The sequence below is a fragment of the Leptonychotes weddellii genome, chromosome 11 (assembly GCF_054177405.1).
Source record: "Leptonychotes weddellii isolate Sample4059 chromosome 11, ASM5417740v2, whole genome shotgun sequence".
In the NCBI taxonomy this organism is placed as follows: domain Eukaryota; kingdom Metazoa; phylum Chordata; class Mammalia; order Carnivora; family Phocidae; genus Leptonychotes; species Leptonychotes weddellii.
The window spans coordinates 5,573,671-5,599,413 of NC_138379.1; the positions used below are offsets into that span (position 1 = coordinate 5,573,671).

A 25,743-nucleotide genomic window follows, 5' to 3' on the forward strand; every position below is an offset into this window, starting at 1 on the left:
TTGGCCCTAAGGGAGAAAAAGTTGACAAAGGGCAGCTGGGCATCTGCTGAAACAGAGACTCGTGCCCCTGTGGGTGAACACCACAAGTGCTGTTTGTTGACCAGTTGCCCAAGGCAAAGTGATTCAGGGCTCAGAATAAATGTCACCTCCTCAGAGAGCCTTCTTTGATCCCTGACTTCCCATAGAGCCCCCTCCTACACCTATTTCACTCTGTAGCACTTAGACGCCTTCTAATAGTTTTCTTGTTGGTGGAAACTACGAATGATTTAAGTTGGTTTTCTGTCTCCTCCCTAGAATGCAGGCCAAGACCTGCCTGTCATGTTCACTCCCACAGTAGCCCCTGGCCAGCCACACAGAAGCACTTAGTAAATGTTTTGTTTTGTTTTGTTTTTTAAGTGTGGAAGGGTACACCTGTTGGCCTTGCCAGATCCCTTCCAGGCCTAGGTTTTGGTCTGATGCTCTGCAGCTCTGGATTGGTGCCCCCACTGCCCCTAGGTTGATGTCACTAGTGGGGTGACAGCAGGATAACCCCGAGGTACAAAACCTGCATAACGAAGCCTGGCACTGGTCCTCGAGGATCTGGGGTGTTCCTCATGAGTCAGGGTGGGTTCAGACCCAGAGTCCACCAGGTTCAGTGTCCTGATGGATGCAAGAATCTCCCTGGTATCATCTCTGACGGAGGGAGGTCCTACATCCCTAGGTCAAGTATGTCCTATGACAAGGAGCTCACTACATTCGGCTGTGAGACTGATCTAAAGGTTAGGAAGTTTTTCCCTAGCTCAGAAGTACCTTTCTGCAGGTGCTCACGGACACCAAACTGAAGTTCTGTCATCAGGAAGAACGGTCTCTTCTCTTTTGCCAGTGGAGATATGTGAAGACCTCCGTGGTTCTCCACCCAGTCTTCTCCTTGCCTGGACTGACAAACCCTATCCCTTTGCCCTGCTCCAGTTTCCTGACCCTTCTCCACTCCAATTTCTTTTTTCGGGGTGTATTTTAGGTTCAATCCAGATACTGCTCAGAATGTGGTGCTCAGTCCAGGGCTCAGAAGTCCAGACAGGGAGTGAACTTCACAGATCACAGAGGGATAGTCCCCACTTAATGAGAGTGCCACCTGTCCACCATGAAGTTGCAGGTCAGGCTAATTTTGACAGCCACCACACTGTGTCTGCTCAGGGTAAGCTTGTCAACTAAAACCCTAGATTGTGTGCATCCCAGTTATATCCAGCCAGGTTCTTCCAGATCCTGTGCTTCTGCCGATTATTTTTTCCCCAGTGATTTTTAAAGGTAGCTAATATAGTTCTACAATGCAAAATTCAAAAGGCACCTACAAGTCACAATGACCTATATACTTCTTTCTCTCTGACGGCTGTCCTCAGCCCTTCAGCTCTTCTCCCCTGGATCGCCTACTGTTACCAGTTTCCTGTGTTCATCCGTTAGGTTGTGTCCCTTAGTGCAGAACTCGGATTTGTCCTTGTCAGTCTTCCTCCAGGGCCCTGCAGGTTAGAGTCTTTTGTGTTTGGGGTCTGTCTTCCTTTAGCCCTCACATTGGCCTTTTCTCCCAGAGGAGTGCTGGCTGTGGTGTGATAATCCAACCTTCTATCCAGGGAAACTCCATCAGATCATGACAGCATTCCCAACTCGACAGCAAGTTCCTGGAGAGGAAATGGAATCTGAAGCTCAGGGCCCCTTTGTCATTCTTATTGAGGCTCAGTTTTGGAATCTCTTGTGAAAGGGACTTCATCAGAAGGCTCTTCTAGAGATTGGGATTCTCGGTGATGCAAGGGTGGGTCCTGGGTATCTCTTATTATTTTAAAACTTCAGTGGTGCCCCCTGCTTTGCATCCTGGGTTGAAAGCCACTGCTTAAATGTTTTTGTTCTATAGGTAAGGAAACTGAAGCCCAGAGAGGGGAAGGCAGCTGCACGTGCAGAGAGAGCCTGCTGTTGTGGGGGAGCTCAGGCTCCCAGTGACCACCATGTCCTTCTCTAATCTACAGTCCAGGTGTGTAAGGGAGACTGACCACGTAGAGTAGAGGTCGAGAGAACTGAGGTCAGATTGCCTTGTTCACACCCACATGGAAGCACAGCTGTACACACCCTCAACACAGCCTCATGCAGGCCACCTGGAGGCACTGAATGGACACCTGTCTGCCATACGCACGTGGAGTGTGCCTGTGTTTATAGGCCCATGTAGGAGCATACCACACATACCCAGCACAAACACACATCCACAACCCCTGCTTTTTTCCCTTGTGCTTTCTCTCCGTCTAATAAAGGAGCACATTCCTTTTATCCTCTTTTTCCAGGTAAATGGAAAGAACATTTTTCAGTCTCCCTTTATGACTTCTGCTGGATTCTTGCTCTGGCTCTTCTGCTCTCTGCAGGATTCAGTGCTTTGTGATTCTCTTTAGGCATCTGGCCCTGCTCCTCCCTGTGTGCTGAGGGGGTTGGGGGGGGGGGGAGGTGGGGTCTGCCCTGCCGGGTTCTCAGGCTCTTATCTTGCTTTCAGTGCTTAATCTTGCATGTGTCCAGCCTTTTCAGCCACTTGGCTTTTTATCTTGTCCCTGAGGATTCTACTGTGCATCTCCCAGGGGAAGAGACTGTTACTTCATCCCGCTTTGTTCTGCATTTCCCCCGCAGCTTCTGGTCTCATGCCAGGCTGCTGATGGGTGCTCTGTTAATGGAGAAAAAAGGGAGGAGTCTGTGCCCAGTGGTGATTCAGCTCCTTATGCCATTTTCCGCAGAGCTTATCAGCTTGCCCACACCTGTCCCATGCCTGGGGAAGTTGTTCTTGCTACTTTTAATGTTTTCTCCCTGAAAATCACTCCCACTGCTCCCACCCCTTCCTCTTGGAGCCTCAGAAGCACCCATCCCATTGAAATCTGTTCTTTCTTTCTTTCTTTCTTTCTTTCTTTCTTTCTTTCTTTCTTTCCTTTCTTTCTTTCCTTCCTTCCTTCCTTCCTTCCTTCCTTCCTTCCTTCCTTCCTTTCTTTCTTTCTTTCAAGATTTTATTTATTTGTCAGAGAGAGAGTACAAACAGGGGGAGCAGAAGGCAGAGGGAGAAGCAGGCTCCCCACTGAGCAGGGAGCCCGATGCGGGACTCCATCTCAGGACCCTGAGATCATGACCTGAGCTGAAGGCAGATGCTTAACCGACTGAGCCACCCAAGCACCCCTGAAATCTGCTTTCTTAAATTATTCTTTTTCCTTTGGCTGCGTCACTACTTTTCTTTGAAGTGTTTGGGGGGCACTTTTGCCAAGCTTATCATCCACCTTGAAATGTCAGCAGGTTCTCCCTTAAGTGCTCAAGATTGGAGGCTCCTTAAAGATCATGTCTTCTCCACGTGACGAGCAGCTCATTGCTTCCTGAGGGACCTGTTCCGCCGTGAACACCCCTGGTTGTCAGTTCTTTCTGCCACTGAGTCAAGAATCAAGGCTGTTTAGAGCTCCCCTGAGAGGCTCCTGGTTCCTATCCTGGTTGCCACTTGGCAAATCTGTACCCTCTCTTCCTTGTGACCTCCCAGCCAGACTAGAAGTGTCCTCACCCTGCTCAATGAGAGGGCACACAGACTTTGGGGTCATACTCAGCTAGGTTCAATGCCGTGTTTCTCCCTCTGCCAGTTGTGGGGCTTTAGGCATGCTCTGTAACTTCATCTGTTTCCTCATTTGTAAAGTAAAGTTCCTAATACTTACCTCTTTGGGTCCTTGAGAAAACAGAATAAAACAGCAGAGTTAAGATCTTAACATTAGGCCTTGTACGTAACAGTAACTGTTACTAGTAGTTACGTAGGATTATTATCACCACCAAGCTTAACTGTTTGATCGACCCTGTGCTAGTGAATGGAGAGTGGGGAGAAAGTATGTGAAATATTGGGCGGTTTCTTAAGGTGTTGTTGGAAGGAAAACACATTCAGGATGAAAGCGAGCAATAAAAGAGGCAGCAAATGGAAAGGCATGTCTGAATACAAGTGCTAAGCTGTTTGGTGCTGGCAACAGATGCTCTATATGGTCAGGATGAAGAGAGCTCAGCCCAGCCAGGGTTGTTCTCACCTTCTCCCTCCTGTCAGTTCTCCTGCGTGTTAAGGAAACCCCAATCTCCATCCAACCCAGATCACTTCCCTGAGCTCCATCCAGACCTATTTTTTAACTCCAATTGGACACTAACCTCTGAGCAGCACACACCACTGTTGCCCTAAACTCACCATCTCCTGCCCAAATCTCCTCCAGGGATGTCCCACCATCTGCCCGTTCACCTAGAGCAGACAGCCTGTCCCTATCTTTGGCTCTTTCTCTTTTGACCCTATTTCCTCACCAGCCACCTAAACCTATTGCTTACCTCTTAATTGAACTGAAGTTTCCATTTTCTTGCACCTCTCCTCCCTTTACCATAGTCTATGTCTCTGTCACTTCTTTTCTAAATTGCTGCAACACCCTTCAAGCTCTTTTGGTCTTCAGTCTTATTTCCTCCAATCTGTTGTCACAAAGTGATCTTGATGAATTCCTTCATCTCACTTTTCTGCCTAAAACCCTATCCTGGCTCTCCGCTGATCTCAGGATAAAGTGCACAGCCCTCACCCAGGCACAGAGTGAGGATAACCACGGCTGTAGGGCTCCTCAGTGCCCTGGCTGTCTCCTTTCTCTTCTGCCCTATCACTCACCATGCCCAATGCTTTGCAGTCATGTTAAACCACCTGAGGGTTTCGAAACAAGCCAAACTCTCTCTTGTCTCCCGTTTTTGCTATTTCCTGTGTCCAGAACATCTTTCAGATGCTGCTCAGGTGTCGTCTCCTTTGTGACATCTTTTTGGATACCCCTTCCCCAGGCTGGATTAGATGTCCCTCTGGCATGCTCCTGTGCAACGTGTCATGCTCTGTGGCGACCATCTATTTGTCCACCTCACCTGCTCGCCTCAGAGTTCCCGTATCGGTAAGAACCCAACCCTGTTTTCATCATGTACCATGTTAGGACCTTAATACATGTAGGATGTGTGGATGATTGGGAATTTGGGATCTGAGTGGGGCATTGAGATGGTCTGGAGTCAGATGACCTGGGTTAGAAATCTGGTTCCCTCTCAACCAATCTGTGTGCCTTGGACAAGTGACTTAACCCCTCACTCATCCTTTTAGCTAGCCTTTTAGTATTTGCCATCAGCCAGAGCGATGGGTGCTGGAGACGCAGCCTGAGTCCCTGCCCACCTGGAGCTCTCATTCTAATGTGGTACAAAGACATTTATTGCAGGTGACACTGAATGCCATGACTACAGAAAGGGCTCAGGTAGAGACTAACAACTGCGCTTTGGGGCAGGGCTGTTGGGAAAGCCTCTCTGAGGAGGTGAGGTAGGCTGCATCCTAAAGGCAAAGAAGTAGCTCTGTGGGGGCGGGGAGAGCATTTAAGTTGGGAAGAACCACAAGTCTGGGCCTGGTACAGGGAAGAAGAGTGTGATTACTGCAGGATCAGTTGTGGCTCAAGGTGAAGGGCGCGGGGGGAGAAAGCAGCTAGAAGTGAAGTGAGGGGTAGTGGGGCCAGACGTGCAGGCCTGATGGGCCATGGGGTGGGCGGCTGGAGGTAGCCGCTGAAGGGCTCTAGCAAGGGAGTGAGGCACCCTGGCTTATGTTTGGGAACAGTGTCTGAGAGGTGGAATGGACAGGAGTCACTGTTGTGACACAGGACAACTCGGTGGCTTCTGCCTTGAGTAATAGGATGGACGCTGTGCCATTATCAAAACTGGGGAGGATCGAGGGAAATCAAGAGTTCTGTTTGAGCCATACTGGGTTTGAGAAGTCTGTGAGTATTCAAGTCATGTAAATGTTTAGAAATGAGAGTTTACAGGCGCCTGGGTGGCTCAGTCGGTTAAGCGTCTGCCTTTGGCTCAGGTCTTGATCCCGGGGTCCTGGGATTGAGTCCTACATCAGGCTCCTTGCTCAGCGGGGAGCCTGCTTCTCTCTCTGCCTGCCGCTCCCCCTGCTTGTGCTCTCTCTCTCTGACAAATAAATAAATAAAATATTTTTTAAAAATGTGAGTTTAGATTTAGGACAGGGGTGGGGTTGGGAGCGGGGGAGCTCTCTGACCTTGGGCTTCCTCCTTGGTAAAAAAGAAGTATCAGCTGAATTGATTTCCTGGGGCTACCTGAAGTAGTCTGTGGTATAAACCACATGAAGCTATAGCAGCAGCCTGGCTAAAAGAAAATGCTCGTAGATGGTGTTGAGAGAGTCATCCATGCCACAGTCCCTGGACACAGCAGTGGGTGATGAGGGAAGGAGTTTAAAACATGGATCTGAAGTCTGCTGTCTAGAATCTAAATAATGGATATAGAGGAAAATCTTTTATCTAGGCTGTGCTTAGTGGCTTCCTGCCTAAGAGCACAGTAGGAAGGGGGTGTGAATTTATTAGTCAACACTACCTCAGCCAGGTGATCAAGGTTCACAAATCATGTTGAAGGCAGGTACCCTTGCTAGGATGTGCTGGCAAATTCTAGCCAAGGGGCATTCTACAAAATACCTGACCAGTACACCTCAAAACTGTCAAGGTTATCAAAAATAGGGTAAGTCTGAGAAAATGTCATAGCCCAAAGTATTAAATGTAGTGTGGTATCCTGGATGGGATTCTGGAATGCATAAAAGACTTTAGGGAGGGGCACCTGGATGGCTCAGTCGGTTAAGCGTCTGCCTTCAGCTCAGGTCATGATCCCAGGGTGCTGGGATCGAGTCCCACATAGGGCTCCCTGCTCAGCGGGGAGTCTGCTTCTCCCTCTTCCTCTGCAGCTTCCTCTGCTTGTGCTCTCTTCTCTCACTTTTTCTCTCAAATAAATAAAAATCTTAAACAAACAAAAAAAGACTTTAGGGAAAAACTAAGGAATCGGAGTTAAATATGGACTTTAGTTGATAATAATGTATCAATGTTGTTCATTAGTTATTATAAATGTGCCATACTAATGTAACATGTTAACAATAGGAGAAAATGGGGGGGTGGTATACAGCAACTCTTTGTTCCATCTTTGCAACTTTTTTTTTTTTTTAAGATTTTATTTATGTATTTGACAGAGAGAGACACAGCTAGAGAGGGAACACAAGCAGGGGGAGTGGGAGAGGGAGAAGCAGGCTTCCCGCTGAGCAGGGAGCCCGATGCGGGGCTCAATCTCAGGACCCTGGGATCATGACCTGAGCCAAAGGCAGACGCCTAACGACTGAGCCACCGAGGCGCCCCCATCTTTGCAACTCTTCTGTAAATCTAAAACTATTCTAAGATACATGTTTGTTTAAATTAACAATAAAACAACCTGGAGTTGGTATACAAGTTAGAAGTTCTTCCACCTTCTGCACCAAAATGCTACTCTTGGCCTTTAGAGAATGTTTAAGGCAGCCCCATGGGCAGTTCTGCTCTGGTGCAGCCTTGACCCTCAGTGACGGGGCAAGCTGTCTCAACGTGTAAATCTGAGTTGCCTCATGTTTGGAATTCTGGAAACCATTCCTATCAAACCCTTTCCCTCTTCTTTGGAGTCTGTCTTCTTACTCCAGGGCCTAAAGGAACACTCAGGTATCTTTTGGGCTGAGGCATTAAAGTGCCTGAGTAGTGCATCTGGACTGGGGACTCCACTGCAGCAGTATAAGGCCTCTTCCTTCATTCTTTCGACAGATACTTACTGTGTACCTAGGACGAGCCAAGAAGGATCCTGGGTACCAAGGATAGAGCAGATAAAAAAAATATTCCCATTTTCTTGGAGCTTACATTCCAGTGGGGATAGAGAAACAAATGGATATTAGTGCCAAGGAGTGAGAAGTGCTAATAAGGAAAACTAAAGAAGGGGGAGAGAAAAGGGAGGTGCTATTTGAGACAGGTAGAACAGGGAAAGCTTCTCTTAGGTGACCTTTAAGCCAAGACTTCAATGGGGGAGCAAGCCACACGGACCTCGAGGCAGGGCCAGGATGGGCAGGGGGACAGCTTGTGCAAAGACCCTGAGGCAGAGCGTGCCTGGTGTGTCTGAGGAATGCAGAGGCCAGTGGGCGAGGGGCAGAGTGAGAGGAAAGATCAAACTACCCTCAGGAGGTCAGATCACCTAGGCCTTGTGAGTTATGATGAGGGTTTTGGATTATATTCCTAGTGGGATGGGAAGCCATTGGACAGTTTAAATTGGTAATTGACCACGATCTGATTAACATTTTAAAAAGCTCTCTCTGGCTATTGTGTGGAAAACAGACTCCAGGCAGAGAGGTGGAAGCATAATTAAGAGGCTATTAGAACATCCAGACAAGAGATAACAGCAGCAGTGAAAGGGGTGGGGCGCTGCTGGGTTCTCCATCTGTCTTGGGAAAGCCGCGGACTGGATGGTGGGTATGAGGGACAGAGGAGTCGGTGGTGCCAAAGGTTTTGGCCTCAGCACGTGAAGAATGGAGGGAGAAGTCTGTGCGCAGGGGAGCATTTCACACTACAGGGCTGAGTGTGGGGAGAGAGAAGGCCAGAGGCTGGAGCCCTGTGTTTTCCAGTGTTCCAAGGCTGGGAAGCTGAAGGTACAGTAAGGGAGGCCAAGAAAGGGCAGTCAGAGAAGTGGAAGGAGAGCAGAGTGCTGTGCACAGGTCAAGTGGAGGTCAAACAAGAAAACTGACCCTTGGATGTGGCACCTCAGGTCACTGGTGACCTTGGTAAGGGAACTTCTGATGGGGCTGTTGAGAAAAAAGCCTGAAGGAGCGAAAGTGGAGGCAGGAAACATGAACAACTCTAGAAGCATTTCACTTTCCAGGGAGCAGAGACGTGGCAGTCAGAGGGGATCTAGAAGCAGGGGATTTGTTTTTGACATGAGAGCTATTACTGCCTGTTGGCATGCAGACGGGAAAGACCTGGTAGAGATGATGGCAGGAGAGAGGGGGCAACTGCAAGAGCGAAGCCCCAGAGCTGGGAAGAGGGGAGGCCCTGGATGTGGAGTCAGATAGAGCAGGCTGGGAGCTTGTGCCTCTTCCTGCCCCTCATCTTCCCCTCATCTGCTCCGTCTTCTCATTTCTGAGCTGGACCCGAGTCTACTTGTCCCCCACACCCCTCCAGCTGGGGACTTCCACCACTCCCGGGTCCCCCCAGCCCCTGCACTGCCTGAGCCCTCTCCCTCTGCCTCCTGCCCCCAGGCCTCTCATGGAGCTTCCACTCTGCCCCGAGGTAACACTCACATCCTCTCTAGCTCATCTTAAACACAGTTTGACTTCTGGCGTTTCCTCTCCCCAACCAGACTGTACACCTTGTTCGGTAAGTAACGCACAGATTGCATTTCTGGGACACTCTCACAGACCTCACTGGACTTTTCCCCTTGGGAGACAGGCATTATTTCCATGTTCCAGGCTCAGAGAGTTTGGTGTAGGTCCACACTGCTGGGTCCCAGAGCCTCCCTCCCTTAGGTCACTGGGCCACAGGGCTTGGGGAGGCAGTAACAGCCTGCCCTGCTTGGTCATCCACTCCTCTGTGGCTGTGTCCTGCAGGGCAAGGGTGCCAAGCCCCTCGGTCCCCTCCCCTATGCAAGCCCCAACTACTGGGCACTTCTTCACCGGAGGAAGGCTGGTGTGCAGGCCTCTATCCCGGGAGTGTGTGAAGAACCAGGCATCCAGGGAGTAGGGCCTATGACTGTTTTCCATCTAAGTTAAGGGCAGGCAGGAAAGCCAACTCAGTGATGGACCCCAGCTCCACCCCCTCCACCTGGGCCTCAGACTCCACCAGCTTCCAGAAACTATGGCAGGACATCAGCCTAGTAGAGGGAAAGAAGCCAAGTTCTAATCTTTAATCAGAAGAGCAGAAACTGCCCTTGATATGTCACTGTCTTGGGAGGTGGGATTTGGGGATGGTGAGTCCTAGAGAAAAAAAGGGATTTTGGTGTGAGAAGAGTGTTAATTCTGTTTCTGGCCTCTGCTTGCCTCATACTGGGAAAGACACATTCATGCCTATTTCTCTAATTAAGGAAATGAGAATATGCTTCTTTCCAGCCATTTGAGAGGAGTTGATTTTGAGAGGAGTCGGCTGTGGTGTGGAGGGGAGAGGGTCGTACAGATCCTGCGTCACAGTGAGAGGCATAGAAGCCCAAGCCTTGCTAGTTGGTAAGAAATCACCAGTTTATTGAATGAAAAACCCAACATCCACTCAGTCCCTCAAGCCCCACCCCTCTCCGGCCCCAAGAGAGCAGCTCAGCCCAGGAGATGCTCTGGACAGCAGGGCTGAGTGGGGGGTAAGGGCTGGAGGAGTTTGGGGAGGTATGGAGAATGAGAAAAACACTTTTCAAAATGAAGTTCTGTGCAAAAACTTCTAGAAGGGGTGAGAGGGCAACGGTAAAGCTCTGAAGGTGCTGGGGGGGATAGAGGGCTGCGGCTGGGATGGTGGCCCTGCGTGCTCAGCTTCTGAGAAGGCTGACGGTCGAGGCTGAAGAGTTGGCTCAGACCCCCATGGCGAGAGGGAGGGATTGGAGCCTGCTGGACAAACACCCGGCTGGGAAGGTGGGCTCTCTGCCTAGGCGTGAGGAGGGGAAGAACATACTAGGGAGTGGGACACAAATGGACACGGTAGGCGCAGGGAGATGTAGGGTCACAGACAATATGCCGGTGGGGTCTGCCTCCCATCTGTCCCAGTCCAGAGTTCAGGAAGAGGCAGCGCTGGGGTGGAGGGGGTGGGAGGCAGAGGGGGGAGAGTCATCAACAAGGGGGAAGCCACAAGACAGGGGCTGGTGCCCAAGCAAGTCACATGGAACCACCAAGAGACTGGCTGTGCAGAGAACCAAAGAAACACCCAAGGGTGCTCGTGACATCTGGGGGGAACCTGGGGGTAAGTGAGGAGGTCGTGCATGGGGGAGACCGGGAAGGCCCCTCCACCCCAGAAAAACATGGCATCACCATAGAAATGCTGTCCTGGTGGTGAGGGAGGGGTGGGGCTGCCCCTGTGACTGTGGGGGGGAGGGGGGCCCTTGGGCTCAGGGTACCCCTCCTACCCCCCACTGGGAGAACCTACAGCATGGGAAGTGGCCCTGGGCCCCACTTGAGGCGGGCAGGTTGGGCAGCTGGCAGAGATGGGGAGGGCTGGACTCCCTGCTGTGGGCCAGGATTCCAGGTTTCCTATTTCCAGGAAGGAACTGGTGCCACGTGGGGAGATTGGAAGTTGGTGAAGGAAGGCCCAGAGGACTCAGTTCCAGGGATGGGCACCAGAAGGCAAAATCGACATGCCTTGGGCCTGGAGCAGGAGGGAGAGGACTGAGCAGGAGGGAGGGGAGCAGTGTCCCCACTGGCAGTGTCCTTCAGGACTGGGCAAGAGAGATGCAGGCCCCCAGGCCAGGAAAGGGGATGCTGGGCCCAGGCCTGCTGGCCTCCCCCTGCCCGCAGGCGGTGAGGCTGGTGGCAGTGCCAGGAGGGAGAGTGGCCAGGAGATAGTGCCCTCAGGTGGCCTTGCTGCCACTGAATAGTCCCACTGGAAAGTGCTTGACATGGGTGGGCCACTGGGCCGCCAGCTGGAAGAACTTGATGTCACTCCACTCGACTCCGTCGATGGACACTGGGGTGACAGGGGAAGGAGGGGTTGACCAGGGCTGCTAAGGCCACCTCCCCAGGGTCCCTTGGGGAGGACCATCGCCTCCCTCCCCCCAGAGTCCCCTGCCCCTTTTCTTCCCGCCCTGCCCAGCACCCCTCCTCCTGTGTCTCCCCATACCTCTCAGCATGGTCTGCTGCTGCTTGGCAGAGCAGATGAGGCGGCTGATGCCCTCGATGACCTGGCTCTTGGAATCTACCTCCTTTTCTCGAGGTTTCTTGCTCAGGAAGATGGTGGGAACTGGAAAGCAAGCAGAACCACCTCCGTCACAGCCCTTGGAAAAGCAGCTACCCCTCTCCTCTCTCTCATCCCCACTGGCCCCTCTTCCTGTGGGAAGGGGAGGTGATTTGCAGACAGCCATCTCCCCTGCTCCCTAGCTCTGGGGATGCAGGAAGCGCATACCAGGATCTTCCTTCTGCCCCTTCCCCTCACAGGCCTCTCCCTAAACCTCGATATCTTTAACTGTGTAATGAGGACCTGGAGCCGGCCGGTTAGTCTCTGAGGTCCCTTCCAGCTTGAATGTTCTAGGTAGCCTGTGGGGCAAGGCGCCTGTGCCCTTGGGCTCTCCTTCCTGCACACTCGCACCCACATAGGGCCGAGTTGGCCTTGGCCGGGAGGGCCTCACTCACAGGAGTGTTTGCAACGTCTCTGGCCCAGGGATGTTGGGGCAGCAAGGAGAACACTGCGGAGCTGGCAGGCTGGCCCCGGGCAGGTCTCTGAGGTGCGCCTGTTGTTTTGTCTTCAGGCCTGCCACAGCCCCCTGCTTGCCCCCAAGAGGAACTCTATGGAGCAGAGGCATGAACAGAAAGAGGCCCAGCTGCTCTGGGAGTGCTCTGAGCGGGGGAGGGTCCAGCAGCTAAAGAAAGCCCCTAGCTGACAGCTGGTTGATGGGTGGGACTGTGAGGGCCCTTGAGTCACCTGGCACAAGCCTTGCGATGGCAGGTGCACAGCCAGATCGGCAGAACAGACAGCAGCAAGCTCTGCCCTGGGGCTGGCCTGGCTGGGGGATTCCTGCCCTACTCTCTCGGAGCACAGGACCCGGGGCCACCCCCAACTCTACCTCTAGTGCCTTAAGCCACCTCTCTTATCCAAAATGGGCTGTATTCCTCTTCTTCTTTTTTTTTTTTTTTAAAGATTTTATTTATTTATTTGCGAGAGAGAGAGCATGAGCGGAGAGAGGGAGAAGCAGACTCCCTGCTGAGCAGGGAGCGCAATGCGGGGCTCCATCCCAAGACCCGAGATCATGACCTGAGCTAAAGGCAAACGCTTAACCCACTGAACCACCCAGGTGCCCCTACTCCTCTTAATTCTTAAACAGCTCTGCCCTTTTGCTCATGTGGGCTTGAGTGACTTCCAGGACTGGGTGCAAATGCTCTGCTTCGTGGGGACACAGCAATGTCCTCCTCTGTCACATGGTCTACCCCGGAGGGCAGTGGCTTCATTATGGCAGCACTCGCAGCCCCAGCCCCCAAGGTGCTGATGTTCAGCAGGCAGGGCCTGATGACTCACTGGGGGCATCTGTTTCCTTGGTTACATAAGGACTGGCCTCGTCTCACAAGGTGAGCTAGGACCCTTGCAGAACCCCGGGCTGGACCACATGATATATGTGCCGCTTTGCCCTCATCCAAAGGTCTCCCAGAGCAGATTCTGTCCCAGACCCTGAGAGGAGACGGTGAACCCTAGTGGCCCCGAAAGTCCCTGGCCTCAGATGTCACCTACCTTTCTTGTTCTTCTCTTTGGTGACCACAGTCATTGCCATGGTGCCGGAGAGCTGGGCCTCCCCACCATGGGGCAGGCGGGAAACCTGCACTGAGCGGAAGACGCTCTTGAGGGTGTTCTTGGAGCTGGCATCCCTCTTGTCACCTTCCCTCCTCCGCTCACCAGGGTGGCCCAGCCAGTAGTCCACCTGGAGGCCAATCACGTCCCCATATGGGCTGTTGGGGCTCCTGAGGAAGGGGAACAGTAATGGAGAGTAGGCTCTGCCCTCAGTTCCCAACTACATGGCCAGACTGGGGGGCCTGGAAGGGACCGCCAGGCTCTGGGACGGGTGAGGGGAGGTGGCAGGCTAAGTGGTTCTGAGTTCCCTCCAGGCTCACAGAATTGGTTTGTGTGGGAAGGGAGAGACAGGCTGATTGGAAGACAAAGCCAAGAGAGGGTAAAGAGCTGAGGCACTGTGAGGGAACCGAATACAAAGTCACAGGGAGATGAGGGAAGCAGAGAGGAAGGAGGCTTTATGAAGAAAGTGTGCACACATACATATGCACACTCATATGCACACATGTGCATGCACACACCCAGCAAGCAGAGCCCAGGCAAACCGAGCGAAGGGCTGGAGAGATGAAGTAGGGCAGAGGCACAAGCACCTCGGCCGGCTCCACAGCAGCCCCAGGAGGGAGAGCCGATGGCTGCGGACCTGCGGCTTTCTCTTATTTATGGCACTTCTAGCTCAGGGATAATTTTAGCTCCAAGGGGGAAAAGGGCTGATGTTTTCTTGAAAGGAGGCGCCAGACACAATAGGCAGACAGACTACAAAAGTCATCTGACATTTCTCTTTCTGCCTGGTTCCAGTGGTTCCATGAAAAAACAGCTTAAATGGGATGGGAAAGGAGGTCAAGGTAAGGGCTGGTCCCCAAGCCCTCTGGGAAGTCTGGAACCATGCAGCATCACCGGCTGTATGGGATTTCCTCCTTTCCTGAACTGTCCCTTCCGTGAATCAGTAGAGACTACGGAGGGAAGTGAAAAGGGGAGGAGCGGAGGAGAGGGTGAGGGAGGATAAGGGTTGGGATCTGAGGTGCAGTGGAGGCTTCTTGCCATCTGAGAACATTCATGTTCTGCAGGGACCATGATGACCCTGTCATTGGTGTTTCTGGAAAAACCACAGGCCAGTGCCTACCCTCTCTGCTGCTGAGGACCTTCCCCAGAAGAAACAGAACGAGGCAAGGCAGAGAAAAGGGAAATAGGGAGGAAGAAGGAGCAGAGGCCCATTTGTGTTCCTGACCCATTCCTGTACTTTGCTCACCTCCCGGCCGCTCCCTCGGGCCCCCTCTGGGAGCACCTGCTCCACCCTCCCTGTCAGCAACTCCTGCTCAGGCCTGGCAGGAGAGCTGCCTCCTGAGAGGCCACCCGGACCACCCGGTCTCAACTCTGGATACTTGAGCCCCTAAAGAAATTCTTTCCCCTTTTAGAACCATCCCTCTGTTAATCTTTCATAGTGCTTACTGCAACCTACACAGTTTGAATTTTCTGCTGCTCTGGCGTTGCCGGGCCCAGGAGCCTGAGCTCCGGGACTGGGACGAGCCTTTCTTACTTGCTGCTACAGCTGCAGTGCCGCAAATGGCCCCTGTGCTGACAGACAGACAGACAGACAGACGGCATGCATGAAAGGCGGCAGCAGCCTCCTTGTGCCGGGCGCCAACAACACACGCTCTTACTGAAGCCTCACAAAACTCTGGTGTGGCTATTTCACTCTACTCCCGGAGTCGGAAATGACGCTTCGTAACTTGTCCAAGTGACAAAGGTTCTTTGCTGGACTAAACTTTAGAAACTTTAGTTTGGCTCCTAAACCTTTACATAGGCCCATTTGTGTACTTCCTTGTAAAAGCCATTTTTAGCAAGAATCCTGCTAAGACAGTCAGCAAGAACCCCCACCCTCCCTATCTGATCACCTGGTCAGGCTCCTCATCCCCCGCCACCCTCCAGGAGATGTCTGACACCCTGACTTGTCTCAGCAAGAATCCTGTTAGGACTGCTTAGAACCCCCCTTACCCCTGACGTTTCCTCTTAGTAATCTTCCATCCATACCCGCTCCCAGGGTAGAAATCCCCACTTGTTCAGGCTGTGTTTGGAATTGAGCCACCCAACCTGCAAAATACATGGCAGTGCTCCCTACACCTACCTCGATGGTCATGCCCTGATGTGGTCTCCCTGACTGTGCCTTTTTTTTTTTAAGATTTTATTTATTTATTCGGGGGGAGGGGGATGTGCAAGCAGGGGGAGGTGCATCAAGAGAGGAAGAGAGAGAATCCCAAGCTGACTCTGTGCTAAGTGTGGATCCCGACATGGGGCTCGATCCCATGACCCTGAGATCATGACCTGAGCTGAAATCAAGAGTCAGACGCTTAACCGACTGAGTCACCCAGCCGCCCCTCCCTCACTGTGCTTTAACAAGTGTCACTGAGTAATTCATTCTTGAACACAAGCTAATATAGCGGACCTAACACAGAACCATGACTCAAACCCAGGTGTGCGGGACTCCCATGGCCACACTCCACCAAGCTGGGCAGTGCCCCAGCAAGACCCCTGCACAGCCCTTTACAGGCTGCAAAGGGCCTCTCTGCCCTTTGTCTCATTCAATGCTTTTACCCCGGGAGACAGATGGGGAAGAAAGTATCCTGCATTGTACAGAGTGGTTCCACTTGCCTGGCTAGTGACCGAAGTCTCTGAATTCACTCCAAAGTTCTTGCCACTATCCTGCCTTCTACACTCAGTATGCCATCATTGTTATGCAATGCTGCATGCAGGTCGGGGGTGGGGAAGTCATTCAGGTTCCTGGGCCCTGATGGAGGGGTTTGGCAGGAGAGGAATGGTCAAGAGCCCCTTACCCCACAACGGCGAGGGCACTGCTCATGGATGGGGACGAAGGAGGGGTGGCTGTGGTATCTCGGCTCAGGCCTGAGCTGGAAGGCGGTGATGTGGAGGGCACTGTAAGGCTGACCACAGGTGAGTCATCCCCATCGCCTGTCAGGGGGACAAACACAGTTGGCCAGAGGAAGCCACCCCTGACCAGTTGGTGACAAGGGGTCGAGGGCCCTTCTGTCTCAGTTGCTGCTAAGCCTTAGACACCTCCCCACTGCCCCCTGCCACCGCTTCACCTGGGAAGTGAGGATGCCCAAACTCTTACTTAACCTTAGGACACCCAAAGTCTTCACCTTCTGGCCTGATGGACTAGAGAGGAGGCCGAGAAGGCATCACCTCACTTCCCAGGAGCACAAGGGCCCCAGGCTCACCTGCAGTGGAAGGAGAGTCTTCAACCAGACCCACCTTCACCACCTGGGAGAAAGAAGAGATGTTGCATTAGGTCCTCTCACTATAAAGCTGGACACATTTTGATTCAGTTGGAAGCAGGTGATTAGACACAACAGCCATTACTATATATTATTTGATCAGAGGCTTTAAAAAATCTTTGCAAATCCAGAGTAGCCCAGATCTGATCTTTAAGATATGTAAAAAAGCCCAGTTCCAAACAATGAGGTGGGGGCACATGAGACCTCATGGCTCATCTCTGGGAAGGGCAAAGCCACCTTGAAGGCAGGACCCATTTCAGTATTCTGATCGCGTTTCTTCTAAGACCACATGGGTAAGAGACCATCTTCCCACGTCAGAGAAGTGACGAGACACTGTGAGAAAGCTTGGTAAGGCAGCGTGTTGCAGGGGAGAGCTCTCTGAATTCCTGCCTGTGTGAAACCAAGCAAGGGAACATGCTCATGTGCTGATACCAGCTTCCTCCTTTCCAGACTTGCTGGAATCTTGGAGAATATGGATAAGACGGTGATCCCAGGCACCTCGCTCCTTCCCTACCTCAACGCAGTGTACTGATTTCAGCTTCCCCCCAAATTTTAGATTTCTCATAGAGAATTCTGGGAAGGAGAGAGGGGGCCCTCCAGCAGCCAGCAAAGGCATAGCTAGAAACAGACTATTTGAATGTCACAGCTGTAGCTTGAAGTGACAGGTGAATCCTGGTGAAGTAGCAGGCCCAGGGCCTGGCACCTGGCAGAGGTGCTAGGGGGTGCTGTGAGGTCACGGAAACTGGACCCCAGGGACTGACGGGGAGTAGAGATCACATGCAGATGGTCCCCTCAAGGGCTGCTCAGAACACAGTGCTGCTATTCACTGAAGTTTGCCCCAAATTCTCTATGCATCCTTATTTTAGTTCCCAGAAAGTAACACACTGACACTCTCAACTTTCTGGATACAATTCCCCTTGCTCCCCTGGCATTGTATGAGGCTGCCAGTTCCTTTGTTTGTTTCAATTTTAAATTATTTTTATATTTCTCTGTTGTCTGTGAGGCTAGAGTGGGCAGCAACCCACAGCTCCATGAAGATGCAAATCAAGTCATCAGCCTGGGCTATAGGCCATGGTCTAGAGCCTCCAACATGGCTATGGGAGTAGCCCCAGTGGCTAACAGGGACTGAGTGGACCGTTCAGACAGGAGGCTTTAGCAAGAAACAAGAAGAGGCAACCGAATTTCTCCAGGCTCAGGCATCTCCCAGGATCACTCAAGACATCCAGAACCTGGGTTGAGCATAGAATAGGCCCTTCGTTTGCATATGCCTCCTACCCACAGCTAGGAGATTACAGGAAAAAATACAAGCTGATTTGGAAGAGAAATTCGATTGTCTCATACATGGAAATCTGAAACTTCAGCCATGCTTTTGTGGTGTGCTTTGGCCCCACAGGGTGTCAGCTCTGTCACCTCTGGGGTCCCTCTCTTGGTTGGCCTCTGCCTTATGGCCCAGCTACTGCCAAATGAAAAGCCAGTACCACCTGACATCAGAGCTATCCAAGAGGTTTCCCTTTTATTTCCAAAATCAACTCATCTAGAGATTCTCCTTTGACTAAATAGGAGGGGAAAGGAGGGACCTTCGTTTCAATGGTACATCTGACCCTGAAGACAGAAATACCTACTTCTTGGACTTCTCTTCAGAATATCATCTATCATTATTTCATTTCTGAGGCAGCTTTCTTTTCCCTGGAGCCTGTAGAAGCAATGCTCTGCACATCACTCCCTAGGCCGAGGCACCAGGTTCAGGGCTTGGTGTAATAAATATGAGATACCAGTGATGATCTGGGGATAGCCCATGATTCAGGAAAGTAGGACACTGAAAGGAACAGCTCAGTGCATATCCCAGCCCAGTGTTTCTTGACCTGGGCACTGCTGACACTGGGGCCAGATTAATCTGTTGTAGGTGCTGTCCTGTGCACTGTAGGAAGTTTAGCAGCATCCCTGGTCTCTAACCACTAGGTGCCAGTAGAACCCCAACTTCAGCTGTGACAACCAAAAATGTCTGCAGATATTGCCAGATGTCCCCTGGGGGCAAAACCGCTTCTGGATGAGAACCACTGTCTAGATGAATCGTGTGTGTGTGTGTGTGTGCGCGCGCGCGTGCGCATGCACACGCAAGGGTGGGGAGGGACAGGAAGGCCAGGAGAATGGGTCGGGTACAGAGGAGTGGGGAGCCAGTACTCACACCAATGAAGGGGATAAACTTCTGATAGGAATCTTCATCAGGGCTGTTGGGAGAGAAAGGAAAGCCTTACAGTTAGTGGGTGATACCACATGGAGAGCTGTGGATACAAGCTTTTCATATTTTATTGTGGTGTCAAGGGAGTCCAGACACTACATGATACTTTCCATCACGTCTCAGGATGGCATGAGGAGCCACAGATGGAGGCAAAAGACCCGACTCTGCATGCTACACCACGCGTGAATGTCAGCCCCTAGGATGGATTTCTCTCATACTACGGGGAAATCCATTTGGGTGGGGAGGCCCAGGACAAGGAGGAGAATGCCTGGATGGGAGACAGTAAAAACTCTGTCTCTTTCTGTCCCTCATATTCTCTTGGGTGCCTACAAAGGGAAATGGGTGGGGAGAGGGAAAATGTGGAAAAGCAAAGAAAACTCAAGATTTATCTAGCCCACCCAACCTATTTCCAAGAAATCCCTTGAAGTCACACTTACAACTTATGTCTGCAGGTCAGCATGGCTTCAGCCACGGGGAGCTGGTGTGTCACACCTGCCCCATTGACATACTGCATGACTCGCCCTACCACATCCAGTTGCTCTGCAGAAAAGACAAAAGACAAAAAAACTACCAACTTATTTCAGCAGGTAAACCTGAGAACCCTCTTAAAGAGACCCTCTTTCTTGAGACTGATCAGAAGACCCTAGGAGTTGCAGTAGACAAAGGGTTCTAAAGATCCTTTGGTTTTGAATATAAGAAATGATGAACCAAAGAGCTATTCTCTCCCTTCCAATCTCGGCAGTTCCTCAGAGTTCTGCTCTTTCCTAGGCTGATCATGCTCCCACATCACATCTGTTTTGCTCAAACCAATTTCGTAATCTAGAGGAACCCCTCGACTCCACCAATCTCTGCCCATCACTTCCTTCAAGGTCTGATGATGCATTTACTACTCCTCAGCATTGCAGAGCTCAAGTTCACTCTAAGCCCTGCCACTTTTACTCTGTATTTCAGAGAAAAGACATGGTCGGCACAGCGTTATTCCCTTATCAACAGATTTCTTAGTAACTATTCTCAGTTTCTTATATTTGAGTTCTACAACTAGACATGTCCTCCTTCCCACCTCCTCATGACCCTCCTCATTTCTAGAGCAAACAGCACAGACTAAAAATATCCAGAGTGAAGAAGGGCTATACATAATGGGCCTCCTCCTAATAAATACTGAAAAACTAAACATGCAAAGGGATTGGGAGTGGTAGAGCCATAGGGAAGAAAAGAAGTATGCTCTTCTGGCCTTCTCCTCTGGCCAAGACTGGCTCTCCATGAACCAGGTGGCATCTTGCCTCAATCCCTTGCAAAGGGCCATTACCTGACACAGGGGGCTCCGAGCGACTGAAGAGATCTCTCCAGCCAGAATCAAGGAAGGTACTGCTGTATCTACTGTCGACTGAGCCCAAGTATTTGGCCACAGGATGAGAACCTGGTAGATGGAAACCAGAGAAGGTGAACTGGTTAAGGCCTGGCCTTTGGTCCTCCTAACTGTCCCTTCCTAGGGCCCAGTCCCAATATGCTGCTTCAGGAATGAAATTTGCCCCATCTTTACCGAGGGGAATGATGAGAAAGCGCATGTAGCCAAGCCAGTCCGAGGTCTTGCTGGCCAGCGACTTGACAAAGAACCGGAGGATGGAGCTCAGGTAACTCTGGCCTCCCACTGCTGCCACCTTCACCGGCCTTGGCATGGAGGAGTTGCAGTTGCAGCTGGGGAGCAAGGGAAGAGTCACAACCACATCTGGGAGGTTCTCCAGCATCCTGCTCAGAGGAAGGCCCCAAGCTTTGACTTGACTTGATCTCAACAACCCACAGGGGAAAAATAAGCCAATAAATAAAATAATACACAGAGAGGCAATAAACTACAGTGCTTTTACAACTAGGAGAGAAATCCAGGATCAAACTGGGCAGGTAATTGTCTGGAAGGAAGAAAAAAATGAGCTTAGGCTAATGGGAGGCAATATGGCAGTACTGCCAGGGGTCAGCAGTGGGCATGAGCTTAGATGCCCAGAAGGCCCAAAGTCCTCGTTCCCATTGGCAGGGACGCCCGGCCCCTCTAGGGAGGTCCTGAGGAGGGCAAGCCCTGACTCTGGATGCCATGCAGCACGGCAGTTAGAGGGGTGAGAGTAAAAGGCCTTTGTAAAACCCTGGTTCTCTCTCCCTGGTCTTCCTCATCATGGGGTTAAGAAGATGTGGCAGGTCAAGGAGAATCCAGGTGGGGAGGCAGGGAGAGCAGGAAAATGACATTTTCATGCCCTGACCTCAGGGGCCAGCAGGGACATCAGAGCATCATGGCCTGCCATGGCCCAACCACACAGCAACCGAGGATTTTTGGTCTGATGAGGCCAGACAGTCCCGTCACTGCTTAGAAGTCAGGGTGGGAGGATGAGGTCAGAGGGAACCCTAAAGGGCAGGAGATAAGTAGAGCCCTTACTAGCGCTGGATACGGGTGAGCAGGGCGGACAGCACGGCCTGGACCTCTACGGTGGAGCAGGTACACACGACAGGCTTCCGTTGGTCCTGGAGTAGCTCTGCCACATACTGGGGGACAGGGATGGAAAGGGCAGGGACACAGATGAGGCCACGCAGCAGCGACACAGCTCCCCCACAGGCACCAAGAGAGCAAGGCCCGGCTAGAGTTGCAGGGCCCCGTCCTCTGTCCTTGAGACCGAAGTTGGGCAAAGAAGGTCAGGGTTCTGGCTGCCAGTGAAGAGAAGGTAGGGCTAGACCCTATGCAGACATGCTAACTAGGAAACGTGGGAAGGCTAAGGAATCTTTAGATTCTGATGCTGTCTCTGTAGGATATGTTCCAGGTGGCAGGGATGCTAGGAAAGAGGGATTCTGGCACCAGGATCTAACTGGTGGACAGCAGTGACTGGGAGCCAGAGGGGATTGGCTCTGCCTCTTCTAATTGCCTTCAGGGGAACTAGGGGACACCTCTGGCATTTTATAGCACTCTGTACCTCTCAAGATACCTTTATTCTGTTATGCTGACAGAAAAACCACACATAACCACCCTGGAAGGAAGGTAAGATCAGTTGCTTTTCTAGAGATGAGGAAACAGGTACAGAAAGTTAGTGATGTGAGGTCCCACAAGCCAGAAAGTGACAGAAGTGGGACAGGAGCCCAGAGCTACGGGCTGAGTTCAGGGAAGAGGGGTCTGAGACATGGGGATCATTTTCCTATTTCTCCATGTCCTGACTCTTGCTACCCAGAACCTCTCCTCCCCAGCCCCACCATCTTTAATACTTTACCTGGCCCTGCCAGTCAGCAGTGTTGACAAGGATGACATTTTCTGGGAGGGCTGCATCTGATACCAGGATCTGATTCAGTTGGTCATATACCACCTTTCTTGGAATCTGCAGGGACAGAAGGGCCTGTCAGGCAGTCCCCAGGGAGCTTGAGGGTAGGGCAGGGTGCACTAGGGTAGAGAATCTCTGGAGCAGGGGTATTCAGAGAAAACAGGTACTAGGAATTTCTGGAGGAGACCCAGTATCCCACTGCTAGAGCAAAATGGAAAGGAGGAGGATAAAGAGTAAGCAGAGTCCTTAAAGAACACACACTCAGACACCAGGAACAAAGCCATAGCAGTTGTCCTGACAGAGGGAGGGTAGATGAAGCTAGAAACGCAGTTAGCATCCCTGAAGGGTAATGATACAGCATGAAGTACCAGGAGAGGAGGAGGGAGGTTAACAGTTAGCAGGTGCTCACAGAAATGAAAATGAGGGCAGTGGGGAGAGAAGCAAGGAGAGCAGTGGTGAGAGCTATGTGGGGAGCCCCACTGTCACAGGGAACAAAAGGTACTTCAGGAACAGCGATTAGCAAGAAGGACGACACCTCGCCCCAGGCACAGGCTATTCTGGTCTCCAGCTCATTTTCAGCTGCATAATAGCATCAAACTCAGGAAGCCACATTGGCACAAACCTTCCTCTTGATGATATTTATTAGGGAAATGAACAGGCTTGCTGTTCTCTAGAGGAAGGGTAGTTGTGTGAGCTGTCAGTTTAGAAAGGTTCCTTCCCCAAGCTCCCCATACCACTGGCCTTCAGAAAAAGGACATAATTCCTGAGGTCCGGTTTCTTCTACTTCTATTCCAGCCTACTCTTAGGTCTTTCAATCAAAATATTTTAATATTGTTGACTTGCCAGCTTGAAATCACTATCACTGGCCCATAGTAGTACTGAAGGTATGAGCCCAGGTGGGAGACATCCGGTGAGATTTTGATGGTTACTGTCCTCTAGAAGAACGGATTCACCACACAACCTCCAGACTGATGTCTGACAGGGACAGAGGAGGCAGAACAAACAAGGTGTGGAAATGCCACTTGGGGCTGATGCAGGCTGCAGCGATGCTGGTGTTTCCTGCTCCCTCCTCTGCTCCCTGAAGATCAGCACCAAAGCCAACCCCACGCTAGTAGTAAGTAACACATGGTGGACTTCTCTGATTTAGATCTGTCTTCAAGACTTTTATTCATGGCATTTCAAAATATCCCTCCTTTTCTCTCTACTTAACCACCCAAGGAAGATGACAAAACAGAAACCAAGGTCGAAGGAGGCTGAGAGGGTCCCAGCCTTGAGGTGCCATGGGGTACCTGTGTGCTGTGGCCCAAGTCGGGGGACCGCTCACTGTCAGAGCTGTTGGTTCTCTCACTCAGGGGCTTGGAGAGCTGCCGCTCCTTCAGGGGTGTGCTCCTCTTCTGCCGGGGTGTGTGCACCCCATCCATTTTGCTGCCAGAGATGTGGAAAGGAGGTAGTTAAGTAGCCCCTGCGATCCCAAGGCCATGGCTAGTTCCACTCTCCCCTAGGTCATGAGCCTCTGCTAAGTATGGTCACAGCCTCATACTATCTACTTGGTTTTTTAAATTCTACCCCATGTTTTAGGATTTTCTTCCAATCTTGAGTACCTGGGGGAAGCAGAACCTTGGAGATCTGTTTTGCTGGACTTCATGGGAGTTTTGACCTTCTCTGGCACAACCAGACTCGTGCTCACATCTCCAAACATGTCCTGGTCAGTGATTTCCTGCCACGGAGGAAAGGAAACAGCAAGGGTTACTTCCCTGTCAGTGAGCACCCAGGGGCCTCATGGGTCCTGCCAGGGCCCATCACCATCACAGGGAGAGTCAATCACTCGCTCTTTTTTCCTTGGAAGCACATGGTTCTACAGCTCCTATCTCACCGGATGAGGAAGATTTCTGTTTAATTTAACTGAGTATACCCACTGTGCTCGGTACCGTCTCTTGCTATTCAATCTGTCCTCTGCATTTATAAACTATGTGTCAACGCACAAACCTGGACCGATGATCCAGCTTCTTTAAGTAGGAAGGAGAATTTTAATCAGAAAGTGACGTGATTGGAATTTCATTTTGAAATGACCACTGTGCAGTATGAACCGAAGTCGGGAAAGAGTGGAAGCTGGGTTTTCGGATTACTGGTGAACTATAAAGTGCAAGTGGAGAGTTTTAAATTACCCTGCATCAAACCTAATGTTGGGTTATACACCAGATCTTCAATGCATCATTATTTAAATAGGAAACATAAATCTGAAGTAATTCTTCCTTAGACTCCATTCAACTACCAGGTCTCACTGTAAGGCTAATGCATAGTACACCCCCAGATGGTATTTGGTAAGGTTCTCTGCTCCCTCCCACCCCGTGTCCAGCGTCCAGTCCCATTGGATGAACTTCTGCATATTCTGAGAGGCCCAGTTCAGTTGTCCCCCTCCAGTAAGAATCACTCTGTCCTTCCCTCAGCCTTCACAGAGCCTCTGCACAGGTGTGCACAGCTTGGCTTTCCTCCTGGAGGGTGGCATCTTGATGGCAGAGACCATGATGTTCTCACCTTTGCATCTTCATTGCTCAGCACATGTAGCTGCCCAGTAAATGTGTGTGGAGTCAATGTCTAAACTGGGCACCCCAGGCAATTCATTCCATTTCTCTAGGGCTTGGCCTGCCCTCCTGGGCAGCTCCCATCTCTTAGGGGAAGGAGTTGACCAATAATCACGTGGAAATTTAACATGTAGGCTGCCTGCTCACTCTAAGAGCAACACTGGAGGAAGGGATGGTTTTTGAGAGGAAGATAGTGGTTGTCATCTCTCAGAAGTAAATAAGGGTGACAGATAGTGAGAAGTTATCTAAATTAGCATTTAATTAGATCTAATTAAAGAACAGAATGTGGACAGTTCTGGTTTGCTAATTTGGGGAATGACCTGGTCTCCAGGGAAGGTTACATTCCATGGGTAAGGATTCCAGGAGAAAAGAGAACACGGGACATTCACAAGTCTACAGACACAGGCAAAATTCTCAGGGTGGTCCTGAAGGTCTTTTGGCTTTATTTCTAAAGGTACAAAAACTATGTTAAACAGGGGACTGAGCCACACATACCAGAGTGTCTGTTTCAGTCAAGCTGTCATCTTGATTTTTAATCCAAGCAGATTTAACTTTTTCTAGAGCAGCCAATTCCATCTGTAAAAATTAGAACAATTAGTCATCACCAATCCAAGTAACTACCACTCTAATTGGTTTACTAGGTCCCTGAGAAGCTTAAAATACTTCCATTTAATTGGAAGACCTCCTAAATCTTTGAAATTTTCATCTTATAAGGAGTCTGTTTTTGTGAAAACTAAGTACCAGAAGGGTCAATTATTTTTGTAATCATTAAATCAATAACATAGTGAGATGCAGAACCCAGCAGTTCTGACTCTCACAAGATGTCACAGGAAAGAGAAGCTCAAAGTTTGGATGGCTTTTTTTTTTTTTTTCAAAGATTTTATTTATTTATTTGACAGAGACAGAGACAGCGAGAGCAGGAACACAAGCAGGGGAGTGGGAGAGGGAGAAGCAGGCTTCCCGCCGGGCAGGGAGCCCGATGTGGGACTCGATCCCAGGACCCTGGGATCATGACCTGAGCCGAAGGCAGTCGCTTAA

The 25,743-nt window shown here is 50.9% G+C and overlaps 1 protein-coding gene across 1 annotated transcript in view; it reads right to left on the reverse strand.

The window, feature by feature from the left end:
- Positions 1-10,057: 10,057 nt before the first annotated feature.
- The window catches only part of PACS1 (phosphofurin acidic cluster sorting protein 1), a 124,892-nt gene continuing 109,206 nt past the window's right edge, over positions 10,058-25,743 (reverse strand). Inside the window, exons 11-24 of the mRNA XM_006740177.2 lie at positions 25,201-25,281; positions 23,725-23,840; positions 23,413-23,548; positions 22,076-22,180; positions 21,256-21,362; positions 20,377-20,531; positions 20,143-20,253; positions 19,274-19,376; positions 18,783-18,825; positions 16,541-16,583; positions 16,136-16,271; positions 13,254-13,480; positions 11,655-11,774; positions 10,058-11,501 (exon numbers count right to left, since the gene is read on the reverse strand). Of these exons, the coding sequence (XP_006740240.1) occupies positions 11,386-11,501; positions 11,655-11,774; positions 13,254-13,480; positions 16,136-16,271; positions 16,541-16,583; positions 18,783-18,825; positions 19,274-19,376; positions 20,143-20,253; positions 20,377-20,531; positions 21,256-21,362; positions 22,076-22,180; positions 23,413-23,548; positions 23,725-23,840; positions 25,201-25,281 (1,599 nt within the window). The 3' untranslated portion in view covers positions 10,058-11,385. The remainder of the gene's footprint in view (positions 11,502-11,654; positions 11,775-13,253; positions 13,481-16,135; positions 16,272-16,540; positions 16,584-18,782; positions 18,826-19,273; positions 19,377-20,142; positions 20,254-20,376; positions 20,532-21,255; positions 21,363-22,075; positions 22,181-23,412; positions 23,549-23,724; positions 23,841-25,200; positions 25,282-25,743) is intronic.